Genomic DNA, 21,523 nt, shown 5'->3' with positions numbered 1-21,523 from the left:
TATAAATACAGCACTACAACATACAAAAAGAGAGCTCATCTAACCTGCCAACATGTCTCTGAAAACTCGGGAGACCAGGGGGAGGGGGTGTTTGGTGGTGAGGTTGAGAACCGGGATAGGATGCAGCGGGTTTATGACGGCTACTTCGATTGGGTTCTGTACCAAAGTTGGCAACCCGGAGGTGTTTAGTTTACAGGCTGTACCAAAGAGGGAAGTGGGTGAACTTACGGGAGTTTTTTTTTGTTGAAAGAAATAAAAACGGGATGTTTGCGGGAGACTGGTCTGAAATACGGGATACTCCCATGAAAAACGGAAGTGTTGGGAAGTGTGCTTACCAGTATAATATTGATTTGATCTGCTATAGTTAGAAATCAGACTGCTATATCTTCTAAGCGAAAGGGCTTATGATGCAGTTCTGTCGCCATCTTGTGGAGAGAAAGCGTTAACTGTCACTGACGAGCTGTCTCTCAGAAATTGTAAATAATTTAAAGTAGGCACTATTCTTGCAAATAAACTGCATAGTTGCAATCTAAACAACTATATTATAGCATAGTAATATTTGTAAAACTGTAGTGTCTGATTGTTGTTGGCTGTATGTGGGCGGAGTAATACACAATGGGTAAAGAGGCTGTACGGATGCTGATATTACTTAAATATATCACGGCTATCAGCCAATCAGATTTGAGATCCAGACAGAACTGTTTTGTGTGTGTGTGTGTGTATATGTATATATATATACATACATACATATAATAGTTTAATATTATTTAATAGGGTTTAATAGTAGTAATTATTAGTTTTCTGTGCTATATTATATTATTCATTCTTTCATTTTCTTTTTCGCTTAGTCCCTTTATTAATCTGGGGTCGCCACAGCGGAATGAACCACCGACTTATCCAACACGTTTTACGCAGTGGATGCTCTTCCAGCTGCAACCCATCTCTGGGAAACATCCATACACTCTCATTTACACTCATACACTACGGACAATATAGCCTACCCAATTCTCCTATACCGCATGTCTTTGGACTGTGGAGGAAACCCACGCAAATGCAGGGAGAACATGCAAACTCCACACAGAAACGGCAAGTGACCAAGCTGAGGCTCGAACCAGCGACCTTCTTGCTTTGAGGCGACAGCACTACCTACTGCGCCACTGCATCGCCCATATTATTTTTATTATTTTATGTTATGTTATGTTATGTTATGTTATGTTATGTTATGTTATGTTATGTTATGGTATTGTATGGTATGTTATGTTATGTTATGTTACGTTTACGTTACGTTACGTTATATTTAGTGCTGTAAAACAATTAATTGCATCCAAAATAAAAGTTCATATTTACAAATATGTGTATATTATTATATGTATTTACAATAACTGTGAAAATTTTTATGTGAATGAAGTTTTATAAACTCATTTCGAGAGGAGCATGTGATATGATTGATCGCGGCTGGCCTCACATCAATAATAATTGCTAGTCCAATCAGATATCATTGCTAGACCAATCAGATGAATTCTAGCCTCCAATAAATAAGCCCATCATACCTTCCTTGTCTTGGCCTCCCATCCTCAAGGTTCTCACCTGGGACAGCATGAAAGTCCGCAAATCAAGCAATAGATAAGTCTGAAATAAATATGTGCATGACTATATTGTATATAAAATATAGCAATTATTACAATATTAAGTATTGTAAAATATATATGTTTGCATATAAATATTTATTATATTATATTATATTATATTATATTATATTATATTATATTATATTATATTATATTATATTATATTTATTTTATTTTATTTTATTTTATTTTATTTTATTTTATTATAATAAATTAAAAAATATTAAAATATAATATTAAAATATTATATTACATTACATTACATTATTTTATTTTAAATTATGTTATAGAATTTATATGATATTAAATTTTATTTTATATTATATTTTATTTTATTGTATTATAGGATTTATATGGGATTGTAATATGTGTTGTATTATATTATATTATATTATATTATATTATATTATATTATATTACATTACATTATATTATATTATATGCTATTGTATTATATTTTATTATATTTTATTTTATTAATATTATATTATATTATATTATATTATACCAAATATTTATATTTTTTAAATAAAAAGTAAAAAAAAAAAAAAGTAAACATTAGTTAACCTGTTTTCTCATCGCTGTTCACTTTTTCTTCCTACCATAAAATTGAAATTCAGTTTGCTAGGGATCCACACTGTCTTTTAGTAATTAACTGGTTAGTGCTGAACAAATTCTTGACTACTGAATTACTCGCAGCAGTCTCTGAGGCCTGAATTGTTCCCGTCTGGAGGGTTTGATCCACAGCAGTGCCGTGCAGCTTAATCAGATTCAGATGTGTTAGGAGCTGATTTGTGATTCAGTGTGGCTCGGATGATTCACTGCTTCACTTTCTCTAGTGAGCGATGGATTGAGAAGGGCTCGTCTGCTCTCTGTTTTGCCCTCAAGGGTTGGCATCCGTTTAAACTCAGTATGGAAGCTTTTGTGGCCTGCCTCCTGAGGGGACAGGAAGTGAGAACAACACAAGCACTTACTTGTCCTTTTCTAATTCAAATTTGAATTTAAGGGAAGAGTTTAAGACCGCATATTCCCAGTTAATTGATTAAAAAGTGAGTTTTTGGATTATATATTTTTATGTTGTATTTAAATATACAAGTAAGGCATAATATTTGTTTAGCAACTAATTTGTATGCATATCTAGGACAAAATTGACGTTGGTTTCAGATTCACTATGACTGTTTATTTCCTTTCGTTTTTTTTGCATAGTATAGTTTTTCATAAATTGATTTTGTGTATCTCTTTTTATCACTTTATAATTCAGATTTTGATTACAGTGTTGCCAACAAATGTTTACAATCAGACTATTTATGTTTGACTATATCTGTAAAAACCTTCAGAATATAGATATGAATACTGTAAAACTGAAGTTTGGTGTAAGTGCTGCTGAAGTAGAGGTGTAAGGCTAGTATAAGCTAGTATTAATCTAGGCTAGTAATTGAGCACCTAGACCAGGGATGGGCAAACTTGATCCTCGAGGGCTGGTGTCCCTGCAGAGTTTTGTTCCAACACTAGTCAAACACACCTGAACAAGCTAATCAGTGTCTTCAAGATCACTAGAATCTATAAGCAGGTGTGTTTGATTAGAGTAGGAGCTAAACTGTGCAGGACACCGGCCCTCCAGGACCGAGTTTGCCCACCCCTAACCTATAGACACACATTTAAAGTGCACAACTAAAATAAAAATTATATTTTTTTAAACTTTAGATTGAGGGGGAAAGCTCCAAAATTCACAAATGTAGCTATAATGTGTGCTAGCAACCAAAACAATAAATAAATGCTAGCATTATAGCAAATCATGTTAGCAGTGTGTTAGTCATGCTAGAAACATGCTATCAACATAAAATATGCTGTTTCAAATGTTAGTAGTGAGGTAAATTGTGTTAGCAACATTTTAGCAACTTAATAAAACATGCCAGCATCGTGCTAAATCATGTTAGGAAATTGTAATCAAAATCTAGACGCAATTTTTAATCTTAAATTTGACAAATGCAAGAAAAATTTACATAATAGAGGCCAAAATAGAGATCTCAAAATTGACAGATGCTACCTAAAACATGCTAACATTGTGCAAAATTTTGTAAGCAGCATGCAAATCATGCTAGAAAATGTTAGGAGTGAGTAAATCATGATAGCAACACTTTAGCAACCTGAAAAAACATGCTAGCATTGTACAAAATGTTGTTAGCAGTGTGTTAATCATGATAGAAAATGTTAGTAGTGAGTTAAATCATGATATCAACATATTAGCAACCTAAAAAAAGCATGCTAGCATTGTACACAATGTTGTTAGCAGCATGCTAATCATGCTAGAAAATGTTGGTAGTGAGTTAAATCTTGATATCAGCTTTTTAGCAACCTGAAAAAACATGCTAGCATTGTACAAAATTATTTTAGCAGCGTGCTAATCATGCTAGAAAATAATAGTGATGAGTTAAATCATGATGGCAACATTTTAGCAACCTGATAAAACATATTAGCATTGTACAAAATTATGTTAGCAGCATGCTAATCATACTAGAAAATGTTAGTAGTGAGTTAAATCATGATGTTATAACTGACACATACATAAATTCTAAAGTGCAACAACCCCCCCCCCCTCCCCCCCTTTTTTTCTTTTCTTTTTTGCACGCAGTGTCTCGCCTTAAAAGAGATACTTCACCCAAAAATGTTGCTCCAAACCCATATGCTGGTAGTTTTTATGTGTCGTGCAGAATAAATATCAACATACGGGTTTTGAAACAACACGAGGGTGAGTCAATAATGACAGATTTAGCTTTTTGGATGAGCCGTTTCTCTGACATCCAACAAGTCCCTCAGGCTGTGGTAAACTCAACCTGGTCATCGGCCTCTTGCTCCTGCAGATTAACTCTTTCACAAGTGTCCATCTGTATGTTAGAGCCGCACAATGGCTGCTTTCACTCGTTGTCTGCGAAACACTGGGAACTTTTCTCACCCGCTTCTTTGTTTGTCTCGTTTGACACTTGCTTGAGTTGCTGAGCCAAGGCATTTTCCCTCGACGTGTGTTTACACTGGGCGATAAGAGGAAGAATTGTTGCAAATGTCATTCTCACTCTGAATAGAAATCCAGTTTTCCACAAGCTGTTATTTAGAGAGACATTTCGTAAGCTTTCAGAGCATTTGGAGGTGTGAATTTTATTTATTTATTATTAAATTCTCTTTTTTATTTAATTTTGACTTGTAAAGCGGACATATTAAGTCCACTTGAATACTTTTGAGTGAATTTTATTTAGTTTTGGAAACAAAAAAATGTCATCCAGTTAAATAAATATCTGAATTATCTTTATTTGTAATTAATTTGCTCAGGTTTCCATCAGTGTTTTTGAAATGTGTAGATATTGCAAAGAACATGTGTAATATGTGTTTATAACGGAAATGTAGTTTTAGCTAATAGTTCAATTGTTTTTTGTTTTGTTTGTTTGTTTTATGTCTATACATTTGTTGTTGAGTCACATTCACAGATTTTTGGGCCATGTTTTATGAGTATTTCCATGTTTACATCAGATACATTTTCATTTATTAATTTAGCATATGATTTTGTCTAAAGCAACATAAATATTAGGAGAAAAGAAGCATGTCAGATTATAGAAAAGTGATTGTAGGATAAAAGGGTGTGTTATGATTAACTTTGATTTATGATTAGATTTTAATTTTTATTTTGGTTTGTTTAAATTGTATTTAATAAATAAATGTGTGTGTGTGTGTGTGTGTGTGTGTGTGTGTGTGTGTGTGTGTGTGTGTGTGTGTGTATCTATCCATCCATCCATCCATCCATCCATCCATCCATCCATCCATCCATCCATCAATAACCCATTCATACATCCATGCATTAATCAATAATTCATCCATCCATTAATCATCCATCCATCCATCCATCCATCCATCAGTAATTCAATCATTTTCCGTCTATCCATACTTCCATCCATCTATCAATAACACATACATATATCCATTCATCAATTCTTCAATAATCCATCTTTCCAATAATAATCCATCCATTCATCCATCCATCAGTAATAACTCATCCATTCATCCATCCATCCATCCATCCATCTATCAGTAATTCATTCATCTTTTCGTCTATCCATACTTCCATCCATCTATCAATAACACATACATACATCCATTCATCAATTCATCAATAATCCATCTTTCCAAAAATAATCTATCAATTCATCCATCCATCAGTAATAACTCATCCATTCATCCATCTATCCATCCATCCAACCATCTATCCATCCATTTATTAGTAATCTATCCATCTATTAATCATCCATACATCCATCCATCAATAATCCATCCATCCATTCATTCGTCCAACCACCAATAGTCCGTCCCTCCGTCAACAATTCCTCCATACATCCATCCATCCATTCATCCATAATCCATCCATCAATAGTTCATCCATCAATCCATCAATAATTTGTCCATCCATCCATCCATCCATCCATCCATCCATTCATCCATCCATCCATCCGTCTTTACATTAACAATCTTTCCATCTATTAATAATTCATCCATCCATTAATAATCCAACTATTCATTAATATTCCATCCATCCATCAATAATTTATCCGTCCAACCATCAATAATTCATCTATCCATCCATATATAATCCATCCATCAGTAATCCATCCATCCATTCGTCCATCCATCTATCCATCCTTCCATCCATCCATCTATCAGTCCTTCCATCCATCCAGCAGTAATTCATCCACCATCAATAATTTATCCATCTTTCAATAATCCATCCATCCATTCATAATCTGTCCATCAGTAATCCATCTATCAAAAATCCATCCATCCACTTTTTTGCATTGTTTAAATTGAAACGATTGCTAATCTGCACTAAAATGTCAAATAATTACCTGTTACCCACCAGCAGTTCCTTCTTGTTTTCTTTGTCTACCACTATGTCAGAGATCACAGTTTGGCCCCCAAACACACACGCAATTGTCATTTAAAAGCAGATTCACTCTCAAAAGTTGAAGATACTTTTCCTCTCTTTTGTGCCATAGTTTAACTGACCGCCTAGATCCCCCTATAGTGAGCATTCGTTAAACTGCATCATGTGCAAAAGAACCTCACACAGCATTAAACTCCAGCACATTCATTTCTTTTTCCTTTCAGCTGTAAGCCGATTTGAGTCAATCACAGTTTCATCCTGTTGATTCTACAATTCTCCATTTTTTTTCTGCTGCGGCATGATGGATGTTTTTGTGGGTTTCAACAGCCTAATTCCTTCCAGAATTTCAGGTGCTAATGAGTGTCGAGCCAAATAACTCGCCAACTTTTTGTGCCTTTTGTTTGTGGTTAGCCATGTTTGAAATGGGCCCAAGTGTTTAATGTCTGCCTCGGTGTCGTGTTTCCAGCCAAGATTCTGTTGCGGTGAGGGGAAATAATAGTCTTAGCACAGATCTGGCCCTATCTGTGAATAGATTTACATCTTGTATTCCCGCCTCCTCTCTCCTTTTTCTCCGCTTTCTTTCTCTCCGTGCGCTTTTGATTTCTTCTTGTCTGACGCATTATTGCACACTCGAGCGCGCCGCGTTCAGAGGTCGAGAAGTTTTTTGTGTGTTGTCAGAGTTTTGTTGCACCCGGTGACCGAGAAGTGAAAGGAGAACAGCAGACGTGACTCTCCAGCTGCTTGGATACCAGACACGGAGAGCATTGGCTTTATTTAGATCTCTCTTGCATTTCTTTGCATCATGATTGCAGAGTAAAGCCACAGCAACAGGAACAAAGTGGCTCTGCTAACTAGCAAACTGACTAACTATCTTACTAACTAAGCAACCCTGTAGGCTTTAGATGAGCAAGAGATGCGTGTGTGAGAGATCATGCAGGTCCAGAGTGTCTTGTTTGATTTTTATCTGAGGGGGCAGTCAAATATTTTAGCTTTGATTTTTATAAAAAACACCTACTAATGCCTTTAAATTTGAAATGAATTGAATTAGAATTTTATCGTCATCAATGCTTCCCACATAGTGGGCTCTATTTTAACAATCCAGGCACAAAGTCTAAAGTGCATCGCGCAAAAGTTTACTTTTGTTATTAGGGTTTGTCTAAATCCACTTTTGTTATTTTTAGGACAGACAAATACGTTCTGCGCCCTAGTGCATGGTCTAACAGGGTTGTGCTTATTCTCTTAATGAGTTATGGGTGTGTTTTGAGCATAACGTGCATTAAACCAATCAGAGTCTCATCTCCCATTCCCTTTAGGAGTCAGTTGCGTTTTGCCATGATGCGTTTGCTTTTTAGATGACAGACTTTGTAAGTGGAAAAACTGAACGCTTCACTAGCGAGAAAACAGTTAAACAGAGCATCTGCAGCACAAGGATAAAGAACGAGCCTCCTTCATTTACTTTTGTGGATAGGGTAACGGTATAATACGCACTCCATTGAAGACATCCATCAGCCTACATATTTAATTTTGCTTATTAAGTGCAAAAATTGGTTTCAAAACCAATGTAAGCGTTTGGATCAGCATAGGCACAAATCTAACGCGATCTGCGCTGGACTTTAGACCAGCTTTTACTTGGTCAATGACACGGTCTATTTCAGTTCCTCAAAATAGCAAAGCAACAACAATGCGTCTTAACACACCTCCTTTTTACACCAGCACACTCATGAGTCAACAAAGTGGTGCAAATGAATTTACTATTTAAACAATGTGGCACAAAGCATGAAAATTAGGGTTGCACTGGTTTCAAAATAGCAACAAATTGCGCCAAACACATCTTGAGCCTTATTGCGGCGGGTGTATGATAGGGCCCTTCATTATATTATGTCCCTTTTCCATGCAATTTGACTATTTGATTAAATTCAAATTTGAATGCTTCACAGATTTTTTCCACAGACTTTGTTTTATTCATTATTGTTTATATTAGGGCTGCACAATATATCGTTTCAGCATCGATATCGCAATGTGTGCATTCGCAATAGTCACATCGCAGCATGTGTAATGTTTATTAGTATTGATTTAGTATTAATTAGTAACGAAGAATGTACAGTGTACAATATTTTTCCCTAACTTATACATGTTGGCTACCATTATTTTGGACCATTATCATGAATTATTATGATAGATTAGCTGCAAATTTAGCTTTAATTACTGACTAATTTAATGAACACTCACTGGCCACTTTATTAGGTACACATTACTAGTATCGGGTTGGACCCCTTTTGCCTTCAGAACTGCCTTAATCAACAAGGTACTGGTCATATTCCTCAGAGATGTTGGTTCATTTTGACATATTAGCATCATGCATTTGCTTCAGATTTGTAGGCTGCACATCCATGATGCAAATCTCCCACTCGACCACATCCCAAAGGTGCTCTATTAGATTGACTGTGGAGGCCATATGAGTACAATGAACTCTTTGTCATGTTCAAGAAACCAGTCTATCCTGCTGGAAGTAGCCATCAGAAGATGGGTACACTGTGGTCATAAAAGGATGGACATGGTAAGCAACAATCGAGAAATCGAGACTCATCAGACCAGGCAACATCTTCTATTATGCAATTTTTGTGAGGCTGTGCGAATTGTAGCTTGATTTTCCTGTTCTTAGTTGACAGGATTGCCACCCGGTGTGTCCATCCGCCTCAAGGTTCAGGAATGCTCTTATTCAAACCTCGGTTGTAACGAGTGGTTATTTGAGTTACTGTTGCCTTTCCATCAGCTCGAACCAGTCTGGCCATTCTCCTCTGACCTCTGGCATCAACGAGGCATTTGCGCCCACTGCTGCTCATTGGATATTTTCTCATTTTCAGACCATTCTCTGTAAACCCTAGAGATTTTTGTGCATGAAAATCCCAGTAGATCCGCAGTTTCTGAAATACTCAGACCAGCCCGTCTGGCACCAACAACCATGCCATGTTCAAAGTCACTTAAATCACCTTTATTTCCCCATTCTGATGCTCTAATGTACCTAATAAAGTGGCCGGTGAGTGTATATGTGCAAAGATAGCATTGTAAAGCATCCAATGGAAGATCTAAATTTAAATTAGTGATTTGTGAGAGACGCTGTATATTTTTAAGGTGCTCTAGATTTTACTGCCAACCATTTATTGTTTGCTACCCACAATGTAAAACATTGTCTAACATTTCCTCCATTTGTAACTCATCTGTAGTTGAAACTATGAAAAGACTTAAATATGACTCCAATAAACATCTAAATCCATTTGGTCAGATGTGACGAATCAACTTAAAGCCTTCTATAAGCGTTTCCAGACATATTAAGAAGTCATTTGGTCAGTCCCTCTAATTTTTTTTATTTTTTTACACCTCCGTCAGGAAGTGCCAGACAACTAAGTGTTTCCATACCCGCCGTTCTGACATTTACAGTTTTTCAATTAGAGAAATTATTAACTATGCACACGCTAACGGAGCCGCGGCTCAGAGAAACAAGGTTAATTGGATCTGTAATCAGGCCGTGTGGATAATGAGGCTTAATGATAGCCAGATGAAAGATTGAAAGTGATTTGATATATGATTTGGACTCGATATAAGCACGGCGGGACAGACACCCATACAATTAACACCTGCCTGATTTGAGAGAGAGACACATGCACACCAGGGAGGATACAAAACACTAGCAAAAAAAAAAAGGCAGGAAAATCCTGTCAGTTGTAGATGCAGAAGGGGGTGCCGCTCGTTTACTCGCCCCTTCGGCTTTTGGCGCATTTTAATTTTACACTTAACTGAACATCAAAGAGATGCCTTATCAGTGCTTATCAGAGGCAGCCAGCAGCATTGAGATACGGCCATCTCTCTGTCTCTCTGTCTTTCCCTCCAGCGCTGAGAATGACAATCTTCTTATCGCCCTCCCTTCTTCACTCTCGGCTGAGAGAAAAAAAAAAAAGAGTTAGTCAGCGAAAAGTGTTGAGTCACTGGGTGTTGATACTGGAGGCTGGAGCGGGCCAAGATGACAGCGCTTCAGAGAGCAGCCCGTCAGCGCCTGTCACTCCATCACTCTATCACACTCGCTGGCTCTTTGTTAAAGCCAAATCAGAAATCTACAGGGTGTATTTTTGCTTGCGCACAGTGCTGTTCTTTAAGTCAATGATTAATCTGTGCACATAACAAATCATTGTAAAGCACATAACAATTTTTTTGCCACTTTATTGACATTTGAAGTACTTTTAAAATATTTGTCAAGTGTGGTTTACAATTTTTTTTTAACCCTTTCAAATGTAAGGATACAATGATTAACCGATTTCACTATTAACCGCAATTGAATTCGTCACGGTTAACAAATTGTAAAGGCTTCTCAACACTGTGTTTCTGCATGGAACAAAACTGCTGCAACTAAACAAAGTTACGCTAATTTGAAGTTCTGAGCTTGTATACCGAAGCCAATACGCACGCACACTTGATAAACTATGGCTGAGACTGTTAACTACATGTTGTGTCTTTTGCACTCGCAGGTTCGTTCCTTCTTTTGAGCGGATATAGGGAGTGAAGTGCATGCGGTGCATACGCAGCACGACATGCTCACGCTTTTCCGGTGCACCTACCTAAAAGAATTGTGCAAGCGTTCCGCGAGTCACGTGACTATAACTGACCAGTCAACTTCATAATAGAATCTATAATAGTTGCGTGCCTATTGATGAGTTTTAAATACTCCAGCTTTTTTTTGTGATTGTTACTTAGAATCCATTGCGTTCTAATGTCAAGTTTATCACGTGACCCACCAGCCCTAGTGATCTGTGAATATATTGTATTTTTTTTTGCCCTGTTCTGTAAATATGGATTATAATTATATTGTGAAATTTCTGATACTTTGTTTCTCAAATATCTAATAGAATATATATTTTGTCTTCAAACAGTCTAATTATGATCGTATTATTTGTTATATTATGGGTAATGGGTGCTGCCAATGTTGCTAGAAAGGATAGGGCTGAGATCGGAAGTTATCGATAATTATTTATATTATTTATTAAATTAAGCATTAATTGTATTTTATTAGCGACTAACCCTACCTCAACCCTAAACCCAACCCTCACGGTAATTTAAAACTATGATTTATTGTACAGTGTCAACAAATATAGCATAATTATTGTGACACGGTACAACAAATAATATTTTTACAATATCGTGAGGTTTGGTTTAGGGTTAGGGTAGATGCTAATAAAATACATCATTTAATAAATAATATAAATACTTTTCGTCAACTTCTAATCGCAGCTGTATTCCTTCTAGCAACAACCGCTGCTGGATTTACATCATGTTTATTTATACTTTTCTTTTGAAATGCATAAGGGTAAGCAACAGAGAAAATATTCTAATAACAGTGTGTATCTTACATGAACAAAGCACATCGGCCAGTTATATATTGAAATATAATTATTATTGTCGTCTCCATAGACACCTGCGTGTATTTTACAAACCTTAAATGGTATGTTTTGCTTATAGTCATGTCTATTTGTAATATTTGTTTGAAAGCATGGATAAACTGATTTATGACAAGCTCTGTGCTTTTTTTGTGCCTCAGCATGCGCCGTCATATTTGAATTTAATCAGTTGATGACTTACACACTAAACGTTTTAATCACACTGGTGTGATCGTGCTTCAGAGACAAGCCAAGGCTGATTGAACGTGTGAAAGGGTTAATACTTTATTTTATAGGAATTTTTTAGAAATTTGTAGAAAATCGAAAAACAAACTGTCAAGTACAACAGAAAAACAACAAATATCCCTAATACTTATTTCTTCTTTGTGGCTTTAACAGAAGAGGCACATAAATAACAGTCTGCAGACATCAAGTTTCAAGTCCTCAAGCGTTATACAAATGCACAGCAAGTCTATGTATAGGGTGCATACACAACAGCATTACATTAGTAGATATATAATTAATAATTTAAATATGAAAACATACCTTTATTACAAGCAAGCCATTTGTGGTTAATGTGAAAGGCATTACAAGGTTATAGTAAGAAGAGAAAGTAAGAGGAAAAAGGGAAACATTTTGAGATTAAATAACCCACTGCTCTAAGAATTGTAAATTATCAACATAACAGTTTCCTTTTATTTTTTTCCTACATTTCTTTTAGATGGACCTTTATTTCCTTATAAAAAATTATTTATTAATATATTAAAAATAGCTAAGGTCAGTATTATTATCCTCCGTAAGAAAAACAGATTTCTTTTTAATTGGTTAAAAACAAAAGACTGTTCTCAAGCTAATTTCCCTAGTTGACCTAATTAACCTAGTTGAGCCTTTAAATTGCAGTTTAAACTTAGTGTGAAATCAATGTGTGTAATGTGTATTGTGCTAGAGCACATTTTATCCTTTGCAAAACAATTAATCCAATAAAAAAATGTAATGATGTTATTTGAAATGAGTTGAAACTATTATGTTTAAAAATGTGATAGAAAATGTTCTCACACATTGTACAATATAACTCTAGTATAGTACAGTATCAGGGGTTCCCAAACTTTTTAGCCCGCAGCCCTCAAAGTAAAAATGATCTGAGACCTCCATATTCCTCGGAGTTGGTCATAAATATACAATAGGTCTGTTTAAACACGAGGCTATTGACAACACAAAAAAAGTGCAACAGTCTAACAACCATAGGCTATAATTAATAGAGTCCTTTATTAGTTTGTTTAATTTAATATTAACCTCACCTAATGAGACTGGTGGGCACAATATTTTCAGCAAATCTGTTCTTGGTGTCCTTGTCAAGTCTATTCTGGGTTTAATTTTTGATATTTTTACTGTTTTTGATTGCCATAAAGATGTCAGAAAGTCAAACCTGGAGCTATAAAATCATTCTACTGCAGCTGATGCTATTGCTGTGTTGTTAATCTAACGTGAACACATAATCCTATGAAACAAATGTAAAAGGCTGATGGCTTTTTATTTGCATGTTTTTGCTTTTTTATGTAACTATCAACTACTATTTTTTATCTTCTGTGGGTTATGGATAAAATATGGTCATTCTATTAGTTTAATAAAATTGATTTGACTTTTGGAAATCACCAAGGGACCCCCTCTGTCATTGTCCTGCAAGTACCACTCTGAGAACAAATGCAGTAGATGAATCTAGTCGGTTAAAAAAAGTGTTAAAATAGTCAGTTTATAGTTCCAATTAAATGTGATGTACTGTATAAACCATTCTAGACACCACACAGAACTGTCATCAACTTTTACACCCTCTCAACAAAGGCTATATAGGATGCTGTCTTAACTTTGACTTAAAAGAGAGTATAAGTGTATACTATTCTATGGCAACAGAGTGTGTTTATTAAAGCACACATTGAATTCCCATTGTCATTCAAGGGTTTGTTTTAGAGCGGATGCAAACAAGAATCAGTGTCTGTCATGTATGGAAAGAACAGTCAGTCAGCCGGGGGCCGAGATCAGTGTTGTTGTGGGCCGAGAGCATATGTGGGCTCTTTCAGTGATTACCACACCGGCTTATTTTTACATTCACAATGCAAAAGCGTTCTATCACTCTGATCTGTGTGTGAGTCAGTCTGTATGTGCTTGCGGGTTTGTGTGTGGCTGAGTGTGTGTACATGCTTTTGTGTCTGTCTGTCTGTCAGTGTGTCTGTCTGTCTGTCTGTCTGTCTGTCTGTGTCTATGTGTGTCTGTCAGTGTGTGTGTGTGTGTGTGTGTGTGTGTGTGTGTGTGTGTGTGTGTGTGTGTGTGTGTGTGTGTGTGTGTGTGTGTGTGTGTGTGTGTGTGTGTGTGTGTGTGTGTGTGTGTGGCTCAGTGAAGTGCATCTTCTCTCAGTGTGCGCTCTGCCCCGGTGACTTGGCTCAGGCTTTTGAGAGGTGCTTCAGAAACACGAACATAAAAACACTCTTCAGACTGTAAACAGGGTGAGTGTGTGTGTGTGAGTGTGAGACAGGGTCTCTCTCCAGCGCCCTGGGCTTAATCCACTGAACAGCAGCGTCTCCATCTCTCTCCAAGACCCCGAGCAGAGGCAGAGCTGCATCTGTTTGAGGACCCTCCAAACTCATATTGATCAGCGCTCTTTCACTGCCAGCTCTCTGCACACAAATTGCATTAAAAACTCCATTCTGATGAAGAAGCTCTAAAGATAGCAAAATACAACAATCAGGGGTCACTTCAATAATGTTTTTATATAATTATAATTTAACAAAAGTTTATATTTTTATTAAGCAAAAGTTTATTTAATTGATCAGAAGTAAAATGTATTTCAGATCCAATGTTTTAAAACATTCTATTTGTCAAATAAGTATTAAAAATCATCAATCTGACAAAAATATTAAGTAACACTTTTTTTTTTAACATTAATGTTAATAAGAAATATTTCTTTAGCAGAATCATGTGACACTTAAGAGTGATTATGTGTAACATTTACTTTTGTGTCACGGGAATAAATAGTTTTTAAATCGTTCAATAATACTGTTATAACATTATATAATATATAAAATAAAGTATTATACAATCACCGGCCACTTTATTAGATATACCTGTCCAACTGCTCGTTAATGCAAATTTCTAATCAGCCAATTACATGGCAGCAACGCAATACTTTTAGGCATGTAGACATGGGCTGCATCCAAAACCGCATAGTACTCAGTAGGTACTGCATTTGAATTTAAACGTACTACTCGGCCATTAGAAAAGTAAGTTCTATACAGTATGAATGTGAAAAGAATGAATGGAATTTGGAAGTACTGCATCCGCCATTTGTCAGGGTCACGTGACCAACCTGCATCAGTTGCGTCGCTCCACTTCCATTCATGAACTCTCTCGCGGGGATCATGGGATAGCGCAGCGTGCATAGGATGCGCACTTCAGAATCTCGCCTGAAATAGTAAGTCATCTGGGTACTTCTCGCATACTGATTTTCAAATTCAATGAATTTGGACATACTACTCGGTGCGCATACGGATTTTAGCCTACTGTGTAGTATGGAAGTATGCAATTTCAGACACAGCCATGCTCTAGACCAGGGGTGTCCACACTTGATCCTGGAGGGCCAGTGTCCTGGAGAGTTTAGCTCCAACCCTAATCAAACACAACTGAACAAGCTAATCACGCTCTTATTAGGTATACTAGAAACTTTCAGGCAGGTGTGGTGAAGGAAATTGGAGCTAAAGTCAGCAGGACACCGGCCCTCCTGGACCAACTTTGGACGCTCCTGGTCAAGACGATTTGCTGCAGTTCAAACCGAGCATCAGAATGGGGATAAAAGGTGATTTAAGTGACTTTGAACGTGGCATGGTTGTTGGTGCCAGACAGGCTGGTCTGAGTATTTCAAAAACTGCTGATCTACTGGGATTTTCATGGACAACCATCTCTAGGGTTTACAGAGAATGGTCTGAAAAATAATCTGAAATATCCAGTGAGCGGCAGGTTTGTGAGCGCAAATGTCTTGTTGCCAGAGGTCAGAGGTGAATGGCCAGACTAGTTCCAGCTGATAGAAAGGCAACAGTAACTCAAATAACCACTCGTTACAATCGAGGTATGTAGAGGAGCATCTCTGAACCCACAACACACTCAACCTTGAGGCAGATGGACTAAAGCAGCGAAAGACCACACCAGGTGCCACTCCTGTCAGCTAAGAACAGGAAACTGAAGCTGCAATTGGCACAGGCTCACCAAAATTGGACAATAGAAGATTGGATAAACGTTGCCTGGTCTGATGAGTCTTGACTTCTGCTGCGACATTTGGATGGTCGGGTCAGAATTTGGCATCAACACCATGAAAGCATGGATCCATCCTGGCTTGTATCAATGGTTCAGGCTGGTGGTGGGGGTGTAATGGTGTGGGGGATATTTTCTTGCCACACTTTGGGCCTTTGGGCTACTTGAGTATTGCAGCTAACCATGTCCATCTCTTAATGATCTTCTGATGGCTATTTCCAGCAGGATAATGTGCCATGTCATAAAGCGCGATTCATCTCATACTAGTTTCTTGAACATGACAATGAGTTCAATGCTTTTATATACATATGTGTGTGTGTGTGTGTGTGTGTGTGTGTGTGTGTGTGTGTGTGTGTGTGTGTGTGTGTGTGTGTGTGCGTGTGCGTGTGTGTGTGTGTGTGTTTGTGTGTGAAGAAAATATTGCAGTATATGAGAAATGATGCTATTTGTGACATTGTTTTGCATTACACAAATACTAAATTATGATAATAATTTAAAAAATAATTTGCATAAAATATCACGATTATGAATGTGCAAGAACAAAAACAACAACAGGAAGACTGCCTGGACATATAAATAATAAATAACGTATAACATTTATGACATCATAACTTATGAACTTGCCAATACAAAAAAAGTATAAAATATCTTTACCTAAAAAAGTTTTCAGAAGTGAAAGTTACTTAGCAAATAAATATAAATGTGTAACACTTTGAGTAAAAAGGACAATTAAATTAATGGAAAATAAATAATTAAGCTTAAAATAATTATTTAAAACAAATAACAATACAGTATATGTAGTATTAACTTTAAGTTAACAATTCTGTCATTTTTGGGGGGTGTAAAAAATCATAAAACTTTTAATTCCTTTTTTTGTGAGCAAACAATAATTTCTTGTTTACTTTTAATATTATTTATTTTGTATTATCAACAATTTATCATAACAGAATTTAAACGAAATGGAATTTTTATTTTGTATTCAAAGGGAATTAATAGTTACTAAGCAGCCAATCACAGAGTAGCAGTCACTTTTCCCTTAGGAAGTTACTAAAGCGCTTCTTGATCACTAAACAAAATTGTTTTGTTTAATTAAAAAAAGTTAAATATTTATGTAATTAAGGCAGCCACAAGACATTTACACTACATACAACTTTCATGAATAATTTGTGCTTTGCGTGTGAAGTAGTTGTTTACGTGTAAATAGATTACAATAAATAGTGTTAAAAGAAAGCAGATGTTGTGTGCGAGGATAGACGCACTGAAGGTTTCCATTGCACAGAGCACATTTGATCAGCTGTGAATGTTGTGGAGCGGGTCAGGGTGTAGATAATTACTACATAGTGCTCAACAAAAGACTAAATCTGCACAGAGATTGTAGTGCCACAAATATAAACACAGATATGTGCAAACAGTCCTGCAGATGTTGAACAATACAGAGCATAACACATTGAGATAATATAATATAAAATTAATATAATATAATTATATATAATATAAAATTACCTAATTTACATTAATACAACAAATAAAACATAATATAATATATGTAAAAATAAAAATATAATATAATAAAAAAGAATATAATATATAACATAAAAATATAATATAAATAAAAGATAAAATATAAAACATAAAAATAATATAATATAAAAATATAATAAAGAAAAAAAAGTGTGTGTGTGTGTGTGTGTGTGTGTGTGTGCATACAAATATATATATATATATATATATATATATATATATATATATATATATATATATATATATATATATATATATATATATATATATAATATTATATAAAATATAAAAAATAATGTAATATTAAATAATCTAATAATAAAGTATAATTTAATACAAAATAATATAATATGAAAAATGTAAAAAAAGTCAATTAAAATAATATAATTAAAAATATATATATATATATATAATGTATTAATAAATGGTTAACTATGACTTTTGCCACAATTAACTCCTAATTTGCTTTGGTTTAGGTATTGGATTAGGGATGTAGAGTAATACAATACAGAATATGTACATTAAAAATACTAATAAACAGGCAATATTTTAATTATTATTATTATATATATTTTTATTATTTTTTATATTTTATTATGTTTAATATACTGTATTTGAACGTAATTTAAGTTATATGTGTTAGGATCATATATTTAAAATATTTTTATAAAGCAAATTGGTTTGAATTAAAATTGATTTATGTTTTAAAATAATATGTTCTGACAAATAATTAAACACAATTAATTAAAATTAAATAATTTTCATCAAGCAGAAGGCTTCAAAACCGTGACTGTTTTTAAATGATTTTTCAACCACAATCAGAAAAGAACTTAAAATAACTCTATAGTATAGTATGAAAACAGCATTAAAAAGGATCATTTAAAAGGCATTTAAATTATTTCCATAAAGCAGAATAATGTAAAATAATATTCTAAACCAACTGTTTTTATACTATTTTAAACTGCAAACAAAATAGAGCTTAAAATAATTCTGAGTTAAGTGTAAAAACAGTTTTGAAAAGGATCATTTAAAAGGCATTTAAATTATTTCCATGAAGCAGAATACTTTAAAACAACACACTAAAGCAACTGTTTTTAAACTGTTTTCAACCGCAAACAAAAAAAGAGCTTAAAATAACTCTGAGTAAAGTGTGAAAACAGTATTGAAAAGGATCATTTAAAAGGCAAAAGTGTCTGTGATGGAGGATTCAGCATGTTTAAATTGGCCGTCTTTTCATTTGCACACACTCTTTGACCTTCAAACTGCCAATTAAATCAGCAGTGGCTTTTTTTTTTTTTTTTTTTTTTTTTGTCCTTTCTGGTTTGGAGCGTCTCTCATTCTCCTCATCTGTTGTATTAAAATGCGTTTCATTAAATCTGCAGTCCGTCCTCCAGCACTGTATGTGTATTTTTTCCATCCTCGGTGTGTTTGTGAAGCACTTGAACTGATCCCCAGAGCTGGAATTACAGCATCTGACAAACGCAGCTTTAACTCTTCTCTCATTGTGTGTGTGTGGCCTACAAGATGGAAGTGTTTTGGAGTTTGTGGGGTCAGGAATGGCTGTAAAACTGTGTCTGTTTTAAAGAAAAGAAGGGGAGTTTGGGGTAAATACGATGTTTCTCTGAGTTCTGCAGTATAATACTTTATGACTAGTGTTAGTTCTGGCAGTATATATAGATGTGTAGCGTGGAAACAGCTGATGTAGGAGATTGTTTGGCCGTGGATTTATCGGTGCAAGCAGCTCTAAATCTTGTGTTTGGCCGCCATTGCAAACAAAACAGCTCTTTGCAAGCTTTCATTTGTTGGGGCGTTTTGTTATTAGCATTATTTTTGTGTGTTAGAAATGTTTGTTTTTATTTGTATCTTTGGTTTTACTCTCTAATATGTTATATATTTTGCACACATACACACACACACACACACACACACACACACACACACACACACACACTCACACACACACACACACTAACAATGAAGTTTCAAATCGTTCATAAATCATTGTGTAATTTTAATCTCCTAAATATTTATATATTTAAATGTTGTTGAAGGCAAAATTAAAAGGATTTATTATTAAAACATTGTATTTTCAAATAACTAATTTCAATTTTTTTTTTTTTTGTCTCAGCCATGATGACAGTAAATTTCAAGTTATTTTTATAATAGTATTTAGCTTGAAGTGCTGTTTAAATACTTGTTATTGGCAAGTGGTTTGTTCTGTAGAAAAATCTGAAAAATAATCTCAATGTGACTAATAATGTTGATCTTAAAAATGAAAATAATGCAGCTTTTATACCAGCCAGACTAAGAAATGAGGCTTTCTCAAACTGTAAAATACTGTGAATATTTATTTGGATGTTCACTGTGAAATACTGTGGTTTAATTTGCTATCGTAATTGAATTAAATTAGATTTTTTTGTTATTATTTTTTATTTTATTTTATTTGTATAAGTCATTCTGTCTGATGTAATTTTTCTATTTGCAATTTAATTGGACGGGACTGATAATTCCACTTATATAAATATATAATTGGCTATTTATGGCTATTTTTATTTTATTAAATTAAATTTTATTTTTGCTTCATTCAGTTTCTTTCGGCTTACTCCCTTTATTCATCAGAGGTCGCCACAGCGGAATGAACCACCAACTTATCCAGCATATGTTTTACTCAGTAGATGCCCTTCTATCTGCAACCCATTACTGGGAAACATTCATACACACTCATTCACACACATACACCATGGCCAATTTAATTTATTCAGTTCACCTATAGCCCATGTCGGAGGAAACCCACGCCGACACGAGGAGAACATGCAAACTTCACACAGAAAGGCCAGCTGACTTGAACCAATGACATACTTGCTGTGAGGTGAGAGTGCTGACCACTGAGCCACCGTTACGACCTAATTTTATTTTTTTATTATTTATTTATTTTATTTTATTTTGAAATAATACTATAGATTATTTTTGCTTCATTTGGAAAGCAATCGGTCTTAAGTTCATTCTTTCTGATATAATTTTGGACGGTAATAATAGGATTGATTATTCTACTTATACAATCACTGTAAACAAGAAGAAAACAACCAAAGAAATAACTGCAAGTTGAAGGAAAATAGTGCAGTAAAAATGCTCAAAAATGTACTCAAGTAAAACAAATAAATAAATTTATTTATTCATTTTTGATTGATGATTTATATTTATTATGATTATTATAAAAAAATTTATTCATATGTATACATATTTTTTTAATTTCTCCATTACAGAATCATATATATTAACTTGTATTTCTTACTGTACCAACATGACCTTTTGCAGCACTTGACAGATAACACATTCAGATAGTAAAAAAAAATGTCTGAAACATATTTTTGCTCACATGCATGTGTTGATCTGTCAAGCAGTGACATATTAAAGGAAGGTTTTTCTGTGTTGGCTGTGTCATGCTCTGAGAGTGACAGTGATTGACAGCAGGGCTGCTTTGTGCTAATATCACTCTCTCCTCTGTAACATTTATCATTACAGCAAGCTTAATTAGCTTATGTATGTATTTAACCTTAAAGAGCAGCACTGCGGGACTCCATTCACCAAGACTGATGGCCACACGCAAACACAAGTCCCATTGGCACACCGGCGCCTTCCTCCTTTTGCTCTATTTTTTTTCTTGTTCTCTCTTTGGTGATCTCTCTCTCTCTCTCTCTCTCTCTCTCTCTCTCTCTCTCTCTCTCTCT

General features: G+C 34.9%; 1 protein-coding gene across 3 annotated transcripts in view; it reads left to right on the top strand.

Moving 5' to 3' along the window:
- plxna3 (plexin A3) overlaps positions 1 to 21,523 on the top strand; it is a 350,688-nt gene that overhangs the window by 204,057 nt on the left and 125,108 nt on the right. The window contains exon 10 of one of the 3 annotated variants that reach the window (XM_009303765.5): positions 849 to 1,352. Within the exon in view, the coding sequence (XP_009302040.1) occupies positions 849 to 860 (12 nt within the window). The 3' untranslated portion in view covers positions 861 to 1,352. 3 annotated transcript variants of the gene reach the window in all.

Source organism: Danio rerio, chromosome 8 (genome assembly GCF_049306965.1).
Source record: "Danio rerio strain Tuebingen ecotype United States chromosome 8, GRCz12tu, whole genome shotgun sequence".
Taxonomy (NCBI): Eukaryota; Metazoa; Chordata; class Actinopteri; order Cypriniformes; family Danionidae; genus Danio; species Danio rerio.
Note: the sequence above shows the minus strand (reverse complement) of the source record. Positions and strands in the feature narration are given on the sequence as shown.